Source organism: Globicephala melas, chromosome 8, assembly GCF_963455315.2.
Source record: "Globicephala melas chromosome 8, mGloMel1.2, whole genome shotgun sequence".
NCBI classification, from domain to species: Eukaryota; Metazoa; Chordata; class Mammalia; order Artiodactyla; family Delphinidae; genus Globicephala; species Globicephala melas.
The window spans coordinates 41,441,862-41,457,981 of NC_083321.1; the positions used below are offsets into that span (position 1 = coordinate 41,441,862).

The following is a 16,120-nucleotide window of genomic DNA, read 5'->3' on the forward strand; positions in this document are numbered from 1 at the left end:
TGCTCCGCGGCATGTGGGATCCTCCCAGACCGGGGCACGAACCCGTGTCCCCTGCATCGGCAGGCGGACTCTCAACCACTGCGCCACCGGGGAAGCCCTCAGTGGGATTTTTAACTCCCATGAGCAAAACCCGTAATTAAACATTGTTATGACTTAATGTCAAGAACACTAGCCAGCTGGGAGAGCCAGACATCATCAGTGTGTAGAGAAGCTAATCCAAGGTGTGCTGATCAGGAACACACTGAGCAAAGAACATTTTCCTAAGGGGGGCATAAGGTGGGGGGGTTCCACCCATCAGTTTTCAGCCTTTTTATTGCTATGACACACGACAGATAATGCTTGCCGGTACAATGTGGTCTCAGTTTCTCACAATTCATACATGCTTCCCTTCTCACCAGAAACCTCTCAAGATAGCCAATGAGTGACACAGGCATTATTATGAAGACGCCCTTGACCTTGATCTAATTAATTTGCAAACTTTAGTATTTCAACTATTATTTGTAATAGATGGTTTTCAACATACGACACAACAGAACAGATACAGCCAGTGTATCACAATTCCATGTTTGAGAACCAGGAACCCAAACAAGGGATACTGCCTCCATGACAGGCTGGAGAGACCAGGACCAATATGAAGCCCTTCATGACTTTGCAGATGAACATGGTTGTGCTGTAGCCCGAATGAGTGATGCCAGTTACGAGGCATGGCAGCCAGAGTTAGAGAAACACGAAGTTGTTGGTAAGATAAACTTGTGATGAGTGACATGCTGTCTCAAAACACTGGGTTAAACATTTTTTCTGAGAATGGAGAAAGGTTTTAAATCAAACTAATGAGAAACATAAGCTAATTCCTGGGCGTTTTTGGACTCTGGTCCAAAAGAATTCCTCAGGGGATTATAGTAGGAATCAGGTGACCTTTGCTGCATTCACTTTAGGGTTTGTGGGAGCTTGGAGTCCAGATGGTAGACGTCAGGAGGAAGGGCTAGGGGCCTCAGCTCTGCTCGCCCTGCTGCAATACACATCGTGAGACACCGGGCCCAGTGTCTTCAGGGGCCCTGCACTGTCTCAGGAGATGTGGGCCAGGAGCCTGAGCAGGCAGCAGCCCCTCAGTGACCTGTGCTGGAAATGACCACACTCCAAGCACAGTTTGCTCTTTCCTTACTTCCTCCTGCACACTTGTGAGGAGTGAGATGTGGGTGCCTACCCAGCTCTCTCAGGCCCAAAGGGCTTTTGTGGGTAGTGATGGCCAAAGCTGGGCCACCTCCTCCCCACAGTGCAGCCTGTGAATGACCTTCGAAAAACCATAGCTCTTCTTTCAAGATCCCTCATCAGCCTCCTTCTAGTGCTTTTGATGAGGGATGATGGTACTTCCCAACAGACAGAAAAGAATGACGGACGATTGCTCCCTTATCTCTCATTGGTATGAATGGGGTCCTAGATAACAGTCCGGCTCCTGGGCCCACATGACACAGTACATGGTACATAAAAGATGCTTCAGTCTATAATGATTATGATTAATCACTGACTAATTTATCAAACACCTCAAGACATAGATGCAAAAAGCATGTGTCGATAAATAAGTGTTTCTCTTTGGAAATGGTGATTTTAGCTTAGAGTGAATGTCACTCCCCCCAGCCCTCTCATGGATCAGAGTAAGAAAACCGTAATCCACCGCACGGACCCTTGGGAGAACAGAGACATGGTACCCCAACAATGCAGCCACAGTAGCAGCTTTTAGCACAAGCTGAAGAAAACACAAATGCAGTTAGGGAAAATCTGAGACAACAAGATGGACATTTGCGCCTCTGTCCTCTACTGAACGTAAACACCCTCAAACTCAGCAAATAGATTTCACTTCCTATGGTACCAATTTTCCAGCACATTGTACTGTAAATTTCGAGTCCCTGGGAAAGAAAGCTAAAGGATGCTTGGCTGCATTTCTGGGTTTTGGTCCTTCTGTGATTGTTTTTCTTACCTGTTGTCGAATTTCCTCCTCCATTTTCACTGGTGAGCCCAATTCTGCAACTTGTTTGACGCCTTCGCTCGCATATCCTCCATACTCCCATAGCACGTAATTCTTGGAGTGGGATCCGCCGATGATTGCAGACCAGTGATTTGCCCGACCTGGGAAAGCCAATCAGGATACAGGTCAGTGTGTATGTGGCTAGAACACAAGTCCTTTAAAGGATGGGGAGGAGGTGTAATTGAACAATGATTCAAGCAGCGTTGGCTAAGCACCTGCCCTGTGTTAGGTCCTGCGCTGTTCTGGGATGAATAAGACAGTCCCTGTAAGCAAGTATGTCTTGGGGATATATGATAGGGCAATGGGTAGATGTCTAAACAAGACACAGAGGTGGCCCAGAATAATGACTCCTGTCTGGAAGGATCTTAGAGAAGAAGAAAGTTGAGAGAATTTTTAAATGCTGAGCAGATTTGTAAGACAGAACAGAGAGGAAAGGCTATTTCTGGCAGACTCAGAAACATTAAATAACATTGTGTGTTTGGGGAGCCATAAGTAATTTAGCATTGCTGTGTCACAAACTGTCAACGGGAGAGGCAGGAAATGATGCCAGGGAGGTAGAAGGGACCTGCTCAAATGAGTTTGGATGTCATTTGAAAGGGTCTGAAACCACTGAAGGGTTTTGGGCAGGGGAACGAAACAATCACATTTGAATTTTAGATAAATCATCCAGGCGGCAGCATGAAGAATACATTAGAGGGAGCAAAATTGGGAGTGTGGAGCTGGGGAGGTCAGCATGGAGCAAAAGGTAAAGGGAGTGAGTGGGGAATTAGGCTTGACAGCTCCTGGGAAAAAGCACTGCTGGTTTTAGCTGGCTTTTTTTTTTAAAAAAAAAACATCTTTATTGGAGTATAATTGCTTTTTAGCTGGCTTTTACGTACCTTCCAGGGTGAGGGGCAGGCAGGTTAGCCATGTGAAAGCATGGGAAAGGTGGTTTGGATACAAGGTCATGACCAGTCTACTGCGGTTTGGCGAGGATCATGCGGGATGATGACTGCAGGGGGATGTAGCAGGGAATTAATGGATGACACAAAGGGAGAACAGAATAAGATCTGGACAGGACCAAGACAGAACTTAGCCTGAAGATTTTTCCATCTCAAGAGGGAGGAAGGAGAGGAGAGAGTCAACCCCAGCACCTCCCTGGATTTGTTTTTGCACGTGATGAATATAGATGCATATATACTGATTACTAAGTTCATACAATCCATCATAGTGTTGGCTCAGTTGTCCGCAATCCTATGGTTGGTTTTATAAAACCTTAAGTTAAGGAACATTTTCAGGCATAGCGAAGAGGAAAACTTGAACTGGGTGGACCCAGCTGACATTTGCAGTTTATCACCCTGTGGCCCAGAGTGGGCAGAACTCTCCACGCTACCCCAACACTTAAGAAAGTGATTCTGAACAGGCCCTGACCTTGTTTACATCTGCCACCTGCTACCCAGGGTGCTCTGACCCAGAGGCACATCAAGAACATGGGCACAAAGCCACCTGCCCAACCTGCTGAGGGATGACATGATCCAGGCAGATGACATCACCATGTGGGTCCGCCCAACTGCTGGATCATTATTTCCCACGTATCAGGGAAATGCAAGCCCCACGTCACGTCCCTAGAGAAGACAGATGGAGATGTTGCCAGCTACTTCTCGAACTCACTTCCTGAGCAGGGAGAATGTCCTGGCTATCATCTAGGCCAAGAGCACTGCTTGGTAGGGGCAAGGGTAAGAACCAGTCATGACCTTTGGTTCATGATGTGAACACAGGGAGACCAGTTTCAGCATCTCTTATTCCTCCGGCTCTGTCCCACCAGAATGTCCCCTCGTTCCAGACCCAACCTACCTGCAATTTCATACTTCAGTGGCTCAGCACATGGTGCTCCCTCTGTGCTTTCCTCCTCTTGTCATGGCTGACTCACTCCTCCTTTATAATCTACCCAGAAGCCTCCCAAGACCACCACAGAATGACTTAGGCCCTTGTCTTCTGATCACATTTTTTAAAAAATTGAAGTATAGCTGATTTACAATATTATATTAATTTCAGGTATACAACACAGTGATTCAATATTTTTATAAAGTTAAAGTTATTACAAAATAATGGCTATATTTCTCTGTGCTGTACAATATATCCTTGTTGCTTATCTATTTTATACTTAGTAGTCTGTATATCTTAATGCCATACCCCTAGCTTGCCCCTCCCCTCCCCCTTTCCCCACTGGTAACTACTAGTTTGTCCTATCAGCATAGATCACGTTTACGATCCCTGCCGCACGTCTGTTTCCCCACTAGACTGTAAGCTCCCTGAGGAAGCCTGTCTTCAGACTGTATCCCCAGGGGCCAGCACTGAGCTTGCTGCATTGTGAATGCTTAGTACATGTTTCCTGAAGCATTCATCCAGTCAAATGCAAAGGTGGCAGTATATGTGCTCGAAGTGTTTCGGAACAGGCTGGCACAGATTCCATTCAATGTGATTAAATTCAAATCTCAGTTCAGCAGAGTTCCTAACTCCTACTGGGCTAAAGCACTCAGCTATTCTGCATGCTGTTAAAAATAAACACCAAACAGCAACAAAAAGGAAAGGCATGGGTCTCAGAGCCAGCAGACAGGGATTCAAATCCCGGCATTTCCACTTACTAGCTGTGTAAACGTGGTCAAATTCCAATTATTTTATTTCCCTGAGTCCCAGCTCCCTCTTTTGTAATGCAGGGGTGATAATGCCTACCTTATTGACCTGTTATAAGAATTAAATTCAATTTTTAAAATAATGACATAATATATGTGCAATCACTGACACACAATAGACCCTCAATAATTATAGTTTCCTCCTTTGCCGGTTGTTTGGGAGGCTACAAAAATGAGTAAAACATGAACCTGCCTTTAATTCAATATAGGAGATAAGAGATACACAATATGAACTAAGATAAGAGAACGGGAACAAGCACAATCACAGGGGGATTAGGGGATGGACCCAGATGGTTCCTTCTGGTTTATTCATTCAACTTCCATTTACTATGTGCCAAGCACAGTGGCAGGCCCTGGGCACCGACAGGAATTGGATATGGTACTTGTCCTGGAGAGACTCATGGTCTGGGGGTGGAGAAACAGATGGATAAGCAGATTACCTATAATCGAGCATGTTCAGAGTTCTAGAAACAAGAACACAGAGCAAAGGGGATGGAGCAGCTAATTCCAAATTCAAGGACTCAAACATACCACATTTATTCAAACTTCAATACATTGAATGACATCAACCACATAACAGATACCTGCAAGGCACTAGGCTAAGGTGTGGGAGCAGACCACATCCTCCCTGGGGGACAAGGTAGGCACTCATGGAACAACAGTCTGCAATGTTAGAAATAACAATGAATTCAGGTGAGTGGCAGTCACTCATGCGCAGAATGGTATGGGGGGAGGGGGCATGGTGACGGAGAGCCAGAAGACCTGGGCTCCAGGCCTCCATTCGTGACCATGAATCAGTCATTCCAGCTCTGAGAGCCCCAGTTCACCTTTTAAAAATAGAGATAATAATTACTAGTCTGGACTATCTCCCAGAGTTGTGCAAATTAATTGGGCTGGTTTGGGAGAGAACTACAAAAACTTTAAAGAACTGTGCAAAAGAAAGTCTCTGCAGTTTTACAGACAGAAAGCACTATGGGAATCCACAAGAAGGCAGAGGAAGAAGGACATGTTCCCCTGGGAAGGAGACTCCCATGGGAAAACTGGCAGGACAGTAGGAGTGGGAATTCTATTAAAAATAGCTAAGAGGATTAAACACCTATTAGGTGTTAGGCATAATACTTTCCTAGGTGTAACTCTCACTACAACCTCATTGTCATCTTATAGATGAGGAAATCAAGGTCCAGAGATGTTAAGGAACACACCCAAGCTCACAGAGCTAGCAAGGGGGCAAAGCTGGGGTTCAAACCCAGATCCGCCTGACCCCAGAACACACGTTCTTTTCCCACATCCCACTGAGAGGTCAGGAAATGGAGACCGTTTGGTGGACTGGAGAGTTAGAAGACAAAGAGATAAGATGAAAAAGAAAGTCAGGGCCAGGTTGCAGAGGGTTCTGAGTGTCCACTGTGGTAAATGGCATCGGAAGAGAGAGAAACATGATGGAAGTTTCCTTCTGGGAAGAATGACATGACAATAGTTAACATGCATGGCGTTGTTACTACGTGCCAGGCACTGTGTCAAGGACTTGATCTATATTATTACATTAAATACTCAAAAAAGAAAATTCCTTTTTTTCAAACCCGATTGTTTAGTATGTGAGCTTGCCTTATAATCTTCTGTTTTACTGTAACACTGTATCAATGGGGAAAAATGCCTTCTGAGATTCAAACAATTAACTTATAAAAGAATGTCCAGATCAGAAATTTAACAAAGAACTCCCTTCATGGCAAATGCTTATTTAAACGAACTTTTATGAAATATTCAGACATTAAGAAATACTTATATGTAGCATATGCCTTTAAAATTAATCAGAAAATTCTTTTGATATAGATGCTATGATAATTTCCACCTTTCACATGAGGAAACTAACCTGAGATTACCAAAGCAAATGATTGAAGATGCTGGGATTCAAAGTCAGGTCTGTCTGGTGTTACAGCCCAGCTTTCCTCCACCCCCCTGCACCACATCTCTGGCAGGACACGCCAGCTGTAGGAGGGGAGAGGGCTCAAGTGTGAGGAGACCAAACGGGAGATCCACCAACATCCCCTGGATGAGTTGTGTAGAGCCTGACTTAGGGCAGTGGAGAGGAAATGGGAACATGGAACCAGAGGTATGAGCCAGTAAGATCAGGGAGGATCCGACAGTCTGTGGGAGTCAGTTTAGTGAAGTAGTTAAAACTCGGGGTTTTGGAGCAGACCAACATGTATTCTAGTCTCCAATCTGAAACTTCCTAGATTGAATATGTTAGTCACTCTCAACTCAGTTTCCTCATCTGTAAAGTAGGGATATTGACATGACCAGTCTCGTGGTGTTTTTCTGAGGCTGATATCCATGAAGTAATGACTAGTTAACACACGAAATGGGCTCAGTAAATACCAGCCAGTCAAATTAAATCTGAATGGGGCAGGGCAAAGCCAGACAAGCTTCTGGAAGGCACGGGACCAAAAGGAATCTGATTCGGTGACTGGGTGCAGTCTGACTTAGAATTGGGGGGCAGAGATGACAGGAATGTCAGATGCAAGAACCTGAGTCCGAAGAAAATGGTAGGGAGTCATCTAAACAGGACTCAGTGGTTTAGAGCTGGCAGAATGAGGTGCCAAGCAGATCCCAATTAGTTGGGGCACAGAGTTTAGCCCCGGGCCCCACCATCCTCCAGGCAATAACGGATGAGAGGAAGAGAAGCCCCAAGTAACAGGAGGCCTGGGGAGAAGAGGACAAAGTAAATGCTCGTGACTTTCTTTCTTTCTTTTTTTTTTTTTTGCGGTACACGGGCCTCTCACTGCTGTGGCCTTTCCCGTTGCGGAGCACAGGCTCCGGACGCGCAGGCTCAGCGGCCATGGCTCACGGGCACAGCCGCTCCGCAGCACGCGGGACCTTCCCAGACCGGGGCACGAACCCGTGTCCCCTGCATTGGCAGGCGGACTCTCAATCACTGCGCCACCAGGGAAGCCCCGCTCGTGACTTTCTTAAATGAATACTCTGGGACTACCACCGGGGTCCTTGGTAAAACACTTGGGCTTCAGCCTCAGGGTAAAGACAGAGAAACAAACACTACTGCCAGCTCTCTGGCTCTCAGTAAGGCCACAGCTCTTTGGGTTAGCATGCCTCTCTGACTCCAGCAGTGTTTAAGTGGCTTACACATAGCTGAGTCTAGTTGGTTACTCCCAGTAGCTTGGATGAAATGAGGCAGGTGGGAAGCTGGGAGGAAGAAATGATTAGATATGTGATTTTGAGACACTGCTAGCCAACCAGGTGTGCATCCGTCTGAAAAGCCACTCCAGGGGGACATCCTGAATATATGTGTACTCGCCTCATTTTTGAAATCTCTTCTTTGTCATCACTGGTGATAAATTACCGGGGTTCACGATGATGCCTAGAAGGCTAGTGCTGATGAAAGAGGAACCATGTCTTGCCTTTGTCTGGTGTAGGAGGAAGCATGGTGCACAGCAGATGGATTCTCTGAGGTGTTCTGCGTATGGCAGGTATTCAGTAACAGCCAGATTTCCTGGACTGCTTTGCCAGTGGCTGTATTTCCCTGCCCATCCCAATCCTGCAGAAGCCACCCATTCATTTCCTTGACACCCACGCGTAGCGCTTCACTGGAGAACATTCTACAGCCTTGGGGACTAGTTTGCTACAACCTCCTGCTACCCAACCTTAGCCTCAACCATCGTATCGCAGCAAATCTTTGTCTGGGGATGTGGTTGGGCCCTTATGGAATTGGTTATAGTAGCTACACCAGAGCTCCTCCAGTCTCTAAGTCCTAGCCTCCTCTCCCCTTCTCTCTTAGTAGATGACTCTGTTACTTAACTTTTCTAAGAAAACAAAGGTCAACACACCCACAGACGTACCTGGGCACCACGTGGCCAGTGATCAACAGAAAAACGCTGTGGACCTGCCAGCCCTGTCTTGGCTCTCACTTTTCCTTCTTGCCCTGGTTATTCTTACCCTAAGCTCAATTCCAGAATCTGCCTGATTTCGGACTCTTCGGATTTGGGCACAGAACTTGGCTCCTCTGGGTTTGCCCCTGGGTGCTGCCCAGGACACAGCTTGTACTCGCCCTCTGGCTTTTCCTGCTCCTGGCTGCTTCAGGAACTCACTCTGACCGAGCTCTTCTGGTTTTTAGGATCCCGTCCCAGTAGAGTCTACTGGAAAAAGCCTTGCATGGGGAGATCTGTCATTTAGGCCAGAAATTCCTCAACTTTCTATCATTCTGCCTTCTTTACTCAGCTAGCTTTTTTTTCCTTCCTTAAGGTCTCAAGATAAGTGTCACTTTTCCATTCCAGGAAAACACTCAGGCAATTGATCACAGTCTTTTGCATCTCCCTGAGGCCTCCCATAATAATATTCTATTCTATTAACTAATTAATCAAATGAACATTTACTAGGCAACTACTATGTACTAAGCCAGGGATCAGTAAGGTATGCCCACTCCCTGTTTGTGTTCCAATAAAGTTTTATAGTTTACATATTATTTATGTATTGTTTATGGCTGCTTTCATGCTACAGCGGTAGAGTCAAGTAGTTACAGCGGAGACCGTTTGGCCTGCAAACCCTAAAACAGTTATTATCTGGCCCTTTATAAAAAAAAGTTTCTTAAAATGTGTGACTCTGAAAAGAATCAGATTTTGTCCCTGTCCTTGAAATGTTCAGTGTGGAGGGTAGGGTGGAGGGCGTGAAGGATAGGTCATAACAGGCAATTACAATAAAATGTGACCAATACAGCTTTGATAAAGGCAAAACCACCAGAGTGATAAAAAAGCATAAATAAGGGGACATTTAACCCAGACTATACCAGAGAAGGCTTCCTGGAGGAGAAGGCAGTTGAGCTGCATTCTGAAGGATAACTAGGAATTAGAAAGGCAATTGGGGGTATTTAGGCAATTAGGAAGGGTATGTTTTGCAGAGGGATCTGTATGTGCAAAAGCAGAGCATAAGAAAAGCCAGAGGTACATGGAAAACCACAAGTAGGTGAAGGAGTGCGTGTGTGTGTGTGTGTGTGTGTGTGTGTGTGTGTGTTTGTAAGAAAGGGATTATTGGTAATGAAGCCAGTCAGCGAGGCAGACCATGGAGAGATATGAATGTCTTCACAGTAAGTTTTTATTTTATCTTGAAGGCAATGTGAAGAAGAGAATAAGATATTCCTGTCTACAGACAACTCCCATATCTATATATGCTCATGCAACTTCTGCTTCTGACTCTGATGTAGTAAATGGCACTGGACTAGCCCTCTGAACATAAGTAACTATAAAACTGGGCAAAATACATGAAGTACCAGTTTTCAGAAGCTGGAAAACAGACGGCAAAGGACGATGATCCCTGAGAGAAGGGAAACACAAGAGACGAGCCCCAGGTTTGTCCTGGACATTTTCTGGTTTGTGGTGCAGGAAAGTGGAGCACAACGCAGAATGGCAATCTGGCGAAACTGATGATGTAGAGATAGGAATTTGAGGCTGCTGAGATAGATAGGATTTACTAGTAAAAATGCCAGAGAGGAGAGAGCTGCCCAGAGAAGTTCAGAAATATGCATAAAACTCCCCTTAAATCTGTGACCAAACACTAAGCTGCATATGTGCAGGGTGGGACTCCACAGGCCTAGGAGAGAATAGTTACTGGAGAGCTAAGAGCTGAATGGAAATTCCAGAGATCCCACAATGCTAGAGATGTAGGACTTCCAACCATCCATATTAAAGAGACTTTGCTGACCATTCTGGAGTTCGACTGAGACCCTAGAAAAGCCACATATTAGGAGTAAAATGACATTAGCCCCAGAGCAAGGGATACTCTAGACTCACCCTAACAAAACTTAGAAAACAAGCCCTGAAAGTGAATCAAGCAAATCTACCACTAAATCTGCCAGATCAAAACTCCATATCTTTAAAGGAAGACAACAAATCCAGACACTCAACAATGTAGCATCTATGATGTCTGTCATACAATCAAAAATTGTTCAGAAGCAGGAAAATATGATCTATAACCATGAAAAAAAAAAGTCAACAGAGAAAGTTCCTGAGATGATGGATACATTGGGATTATCATATGAGGACTTTAAAACACCTATTATCAACATGTCCAAGAATTTAAAGGAAAAGATAGACTTAATGAGTAAACAGATGGGGATGCTCAGCAGAGAAACAGAAACTGTTTTTAAAAACCCAATGGAAATTCTAGAATTGAAGAATATTTCTGTATTAGGACATGGCAAAGAAAAAGGTCTGTAAACTAAAAGATAGGATAATAGGAAATATTCAAAATGAAGCACAGAGAAAAGAAGTTTGAAAAACAATAAGCTGGAGTCTCAGTGACCTTTAGAACAATAACAAGTTGTTTAACACAGAGGCATTTGGAGTCTCAGAAGGAGATGATAGAGAAATTGGATGATAGAGTATTTTAAAATATTTTAAAAAGTATTTTAAAAAATAATGCCTGAAGGACTTCCTGGTGGTCCAGTGATAAAGAATCCACCTTCCAATGCAGGGGACACAGGTTCAATCCCTGGTCGGGGAACTAAGATCCCACATGCTGTGGGGCAACTAAGCCCGCACACCACAACTACTGAGCTCACACGCCTCAACGAGAGAGCCCACATGCTGCAAACTACAGAGCCCACGTGCTCTGGAGCCTGTGCGGCACGACTAGAGAGAGAAAACCCGCACACAACAACTAGAGAGAAGCCTGTGCACTGCAACGAAGATGTAACGCAGCCAAAAAAATTTTTTAAAGAAAATAAATAAAATAAAAATAACAACCATAAAAAAAATGCCTGAAAATTTCACAAATTTGATGAAAAATATCAGCCTACAGATCCAAGAAGCTCAATAAACTCCAAACACAATTAAAACAAAGAAAATTACACCTAGGTACATCACAATCAATTGATGATACCTAGAGATAAACAGAAAATCTTAAAAGAGTCAGAGGCAATAAAAGATGGACTACAATCAGGAAAACAAAGGTAAGAATGACTGCTTGCTTTAAAAAACAAGACAAACCACAAGATAAGAAAATAATACCTCTAAAGTTCTAAAAGAAATAAAAAACTGTCAACCTAGAATTCTATATCCTGCAAAAATATCCTTTAAAAATGCAGGTGAAATAAAACACTCTTTTGATAAATAAGAGCTGAGTGAACTTATCACTAGAATATCTGCAGTATATGAAATATTAAAAAAAGTTCTTCAGGCTGAAGGGAAATGAAAACAGATGGTAACTCAGAACTACATGAAAGGATGTACCAGAGAAACTAAATATGCAGATAAGGTCAACATTTTATCTCTTTCACTGAAGAGCTTCTCCCTTGAAGTAAAGAGGTTCAAGTTTTCTCATTCTGGGTGAAAAAATTCTTCCATCAATGCTCTCTTCCCACAAAGCCTACCTGTTGTCTTTCCTACACCTCCAGGCTTTTTGGGAAAGTTAAGCTTACTGTTTCACTTCCTCTCCTTGAATTTTTTCTCAAATCCTTGAAATCTGATCCTGAGCTCCCACCTGAGCTCATTACTCCACCAAGTCTTTGAAACTTTGATTTTTGCTCCCCTCTATTCCCACAGCTGGACAACTACTAGAGGCAATCAGAGAAAAATTACTGTCTGCTTTATTTTCCATTTAAAAATAAAACTACACTTTATATTCAACAAATTTCATCCTTTTTAATGTATAGCTTAGCAAGTTTTGACAAATGCATGCAATCATGTAACCACTACCATAGTGAAAATATAGATAGTTCCATTACCTAAAAAAATTACTACATGCCCCTTTGTAGTCAACCCCATTCCTCCACCCCCAGCCCTTGGCAACCTCTGATCCCTACAGTTTTTCGTTTTCTGGAATACAGTATAAATGAAGTCATATAATATGCAGCCTTTTGGGTCTGACTTCTTTAACTTAGCATAATACATTTGAAATTCATTCATGTTGTTGTATGTATCAGCTCATCCTTCTTTCAAATGTCTTGAAAGAAAAAGGAGACCTCCTACTGGCTTGAGGTCATCACCACATTCGTGTTTCCACCATTTACTAGCTATGTGACTTTGAAGAAACTACCTAACTTTTCCAAGACTCAGTGTTCTTATCTGTGAAATGGCAATAACAATGGTACTACCTTCTAGGTATTACTATGATAATATAGAAGGAAATCTTATGGGTATTATAGAAGGGAATCTACATAGAGACAGACTAGTTCCTGTTATATAATAAACACTCAATAAATATTACTTTTCATATTTTCTCCAGGGAAGGTGGGGGTTGGAAGCAAACTAGAACATGCACAGGACCTGTCCATTAGGGTAAGGCAAGGTCCTGGAGGACAGCTGGATTTTCCAAGTGGTGTGGGCAGCTTAGTTGTGGTTCAAGTGGCAGTCAACACTGGGAGTGTATAGATTCTCAACAGGTGGGTGGAGCAAGCGGTGAGAAAATGGCAGCAGAATGAGTCAGGCATCCAGACAGAAGTTCTCAGAAGCAGGCAGTAAAGCCCCTGACATTAGTTTGTAGTCAGGGTTCAGGTTCCATCTTCTAGAGTCAGGGTGGGAGACTTAAAAGAGGCTGAGAGGGAAGCAGTGACCGAAAAGGCATCTCTGTTCTGAGACTTGGGGGCACATGGCAGGGACATTTTGAGTATGGGGACAACTTAGGAGCCCAGAGATGAGTCCCAAGAGACCTGGGGCCTGGATTGGGACAGAAGACTCTTTAGCAACTGCCTGCCTCACATAGGAATTGCCTTAGGAAGTGGGAAATAATAATCATCATTAATATCTAGTAAGACTTTACTATGTGCTTTATATATGGTTATTTATTTAATCTTTGAGACAAACCCGTTTTACAGATTAGGAAGTTAAACCACAGAAACATTAAATGACTTGCTCAGAGTTATCCAGCTAGTAAGTAGTAGAACCAGGATTTGGACCCAGGCAGGCTCACTTTAGAGAAGCTCTAAATGATTTTTTTCTGTGAAGATGGAATTGTTCTATAGTTTGCTGTCCAATATGGTAGCCCCTTGCCATATGTGGCGATCGAACACTTGAAATTTTAATCCACTTAAATTTAAATAGCTACATATGTCTAGTGGCTATCACATCAGAAGCACAGCTGGAGAATCTTGGATAGGTCTGAGCACTGCTAAATGTAAGAACCAACTGCGCAGGTAGACCCTCTGGCAAGTGGAGATGGAAGAGGATAGGTCTTACTGGGGACTGGGGTCTCTCACAGCAGTAAATCACATGTGGCGGGTAGACAGCATGCAGGAAGAACTAAGATTTGGCCTGAGGCAGTTGCATTTGATGCTCTGTATCACGCACCCTCCATCTACCTCTGACTTCAGCCACAATGGTAGGCAGATGTGAGCACACATTCACGCTGTCAGTGAGTGTCTACTTTAAGTATACTGTGTTTCTTTCCATTTTCTGCCTCATGGTCTTCTCTGACGCTTTTGAGTGCCTGTCTGGACAGCAAGCAAGTGTCTGGGAGTTCAGGGAAGTTAGTGCTCCTGGAGACAATACTTAGCCTACAGAGTGATGGGTGCTAGTGGACAATTCTGGAAGGTGGATAATTCTGGAAGGCATTCTGTACACTTCTCAGAGGTACACTGAGAAGTGTATCTCTTTTTTTCTTTTCAATATTTCACATTGTTTATTAATTCAGTACACATTAGATCCAAAATCTGCATTTTCTAAGCATACCGTGTTTGGATCTTTCAGATTCTTCTGCAGTCTTAGGCTATGTCTACAGATGTACCCTTAAGTGGATGAACAACACATTCTATAATTATTGAAAATGTAGTACAGAGTGAAATGATTTAAATATAATTTAGGCATATACTGATTATGAAAATAGATATCTCTCAATACAGTACTTCTCTGTCTTGGTAAAAATAATAAAGCAAAGAAAATAATTCATTTCTGAAGTTGCTTTCCTTCACCTGTAAAGGTCTGATCTCCTCCCACTATGCATATGTACCCTTTACTGTTAAGGAAAGCTTTGCATATATATATAAAGATACCAATGACCTCAAAATGCACTTTTTAAACATCTTTATTGGAGTATAATTGCTTTACAATGGTGTGTTCGTTTCTGCTGTATAACAAAGTAAATCAGCTATACATATACATATATCCCCATATCTCCTCCCTCTTGTGTCTCCTTCCCACCCTCCCTATCTCACCCCTCTAGGTGGCCACAAAGCACCGAGCTGATCTCCCTGTGGTATGCGGCTGCTTCCCACTAGCTATCTATTTTACATTTGGTAGTGCATATATGTCCATGCCACTCACTCACTTCGTCCCAGCTTACCCTTCCCCCTCCCCGTGTCCTCAAGTCCATTCTCTACGTCTGTGTCTTTATTCCTGTCCTCCCCCTAGGTTCTTCAGAACTAATTTTTTTTTTAGATTCCATATATATGTGTTAGCATACAGTATTTGTTTTTCTCTTTCTGACTTACTTCACTCTGTATGATAGAATCTAGGTCCATCCGCCTCACTACAAATAACTCAATTTCATTTTTTTATGGCTGAGTAATATTCCATTGTATATATGTGCCACATCTTCTTTATCCACTCATCTGTTGATGGACACCTAGGTTGCTTCCATGTCCTGGCTATTGTAAATAGAGCCGCAATGAACATTGTGGTACATGACTAGTTTTGAATTATGGTTTTCTCAGGGTATATGCCCAGTAGTGGGATTGCTGGGTCATATGGTAGTTCTATTTTTAGTTTTTTTAAGGAACCTCCATATTGTTCTCCATAGTGGCTGTTATCAATTTACATTCCCACCAACAGTGCAAGAGGGTTCCCCTTTCTCCACACCCTCTCCAGCAACAAAATGCACTCTTAAGTAGATTCCTTCCCCTCCCTTATCATTCTCCCCCAATTCTTTCATTCCTGTTTCCTGGATCACCTTCTACATAAACTATCTGCACCAAAGTCCTTGCCTCAGGCTCTGCTTTTGGGGAAGTTGAGACCATGGTTCTTTCAACTAAGATCATGTGTCTGGGCCCAGAGATCCATACAAGTCTGGAGATGAGACAAGAGCTAGCTAGGGCTGCTCCTCTTATTTCTGTAAGCAGAGTAGTTTTATAGATACAGAGGATCCTCCAGCACCCCCCCACCTAAAGCTACAGATGTTGTAACCATCGTCAATGTTATCATCATTGTTGTCATTGTTACCATTATCAATATCATTATCATCAAAACCACTACCATTTATTGAGCACATTCCCTGCATCATGCACGTCACAGGTATTAGCTAACATCCTTCTGTTCTCACAATGGTCATACTAGGTAGGTCAATTACCATCTCCATGTTATGACTGAGGGAACTGAGCTGCTGGTAAGTGGCAGGGCTGAGATTATCACCTGGTCTACCAAGGCCATGCGCTTTCTACTCCACTGCGGGTCCACAGTCTGAGCCAAGTCCAGAGTTATTCAGGAGGTCATTC

At 43.4% G+C, this 16,120-nt stretch overlaps 1 protein-coding gene across 1 annotated transcript in view; it reads right to left on the reverse strand.

The window, feature by feature from the left end:
* The window catches only part of SPON1 (spondin 1), a 281,632-nt gene that overhangs the window by 117,213 nt on the left and 148,299 nt on the right, over positions 1-16,120 (reverse strand). The window contains exon 6 of the mRNA XM_030831472.2: positions 1,976-2,124. Within this exon, the coding sequence (XP_030687332.1) occupies positions 1,976-2,124 (149 nt within the window). The remainder of the gene's footprint in view (positions 1-1,975; positions 2,125-16,120) is intronic.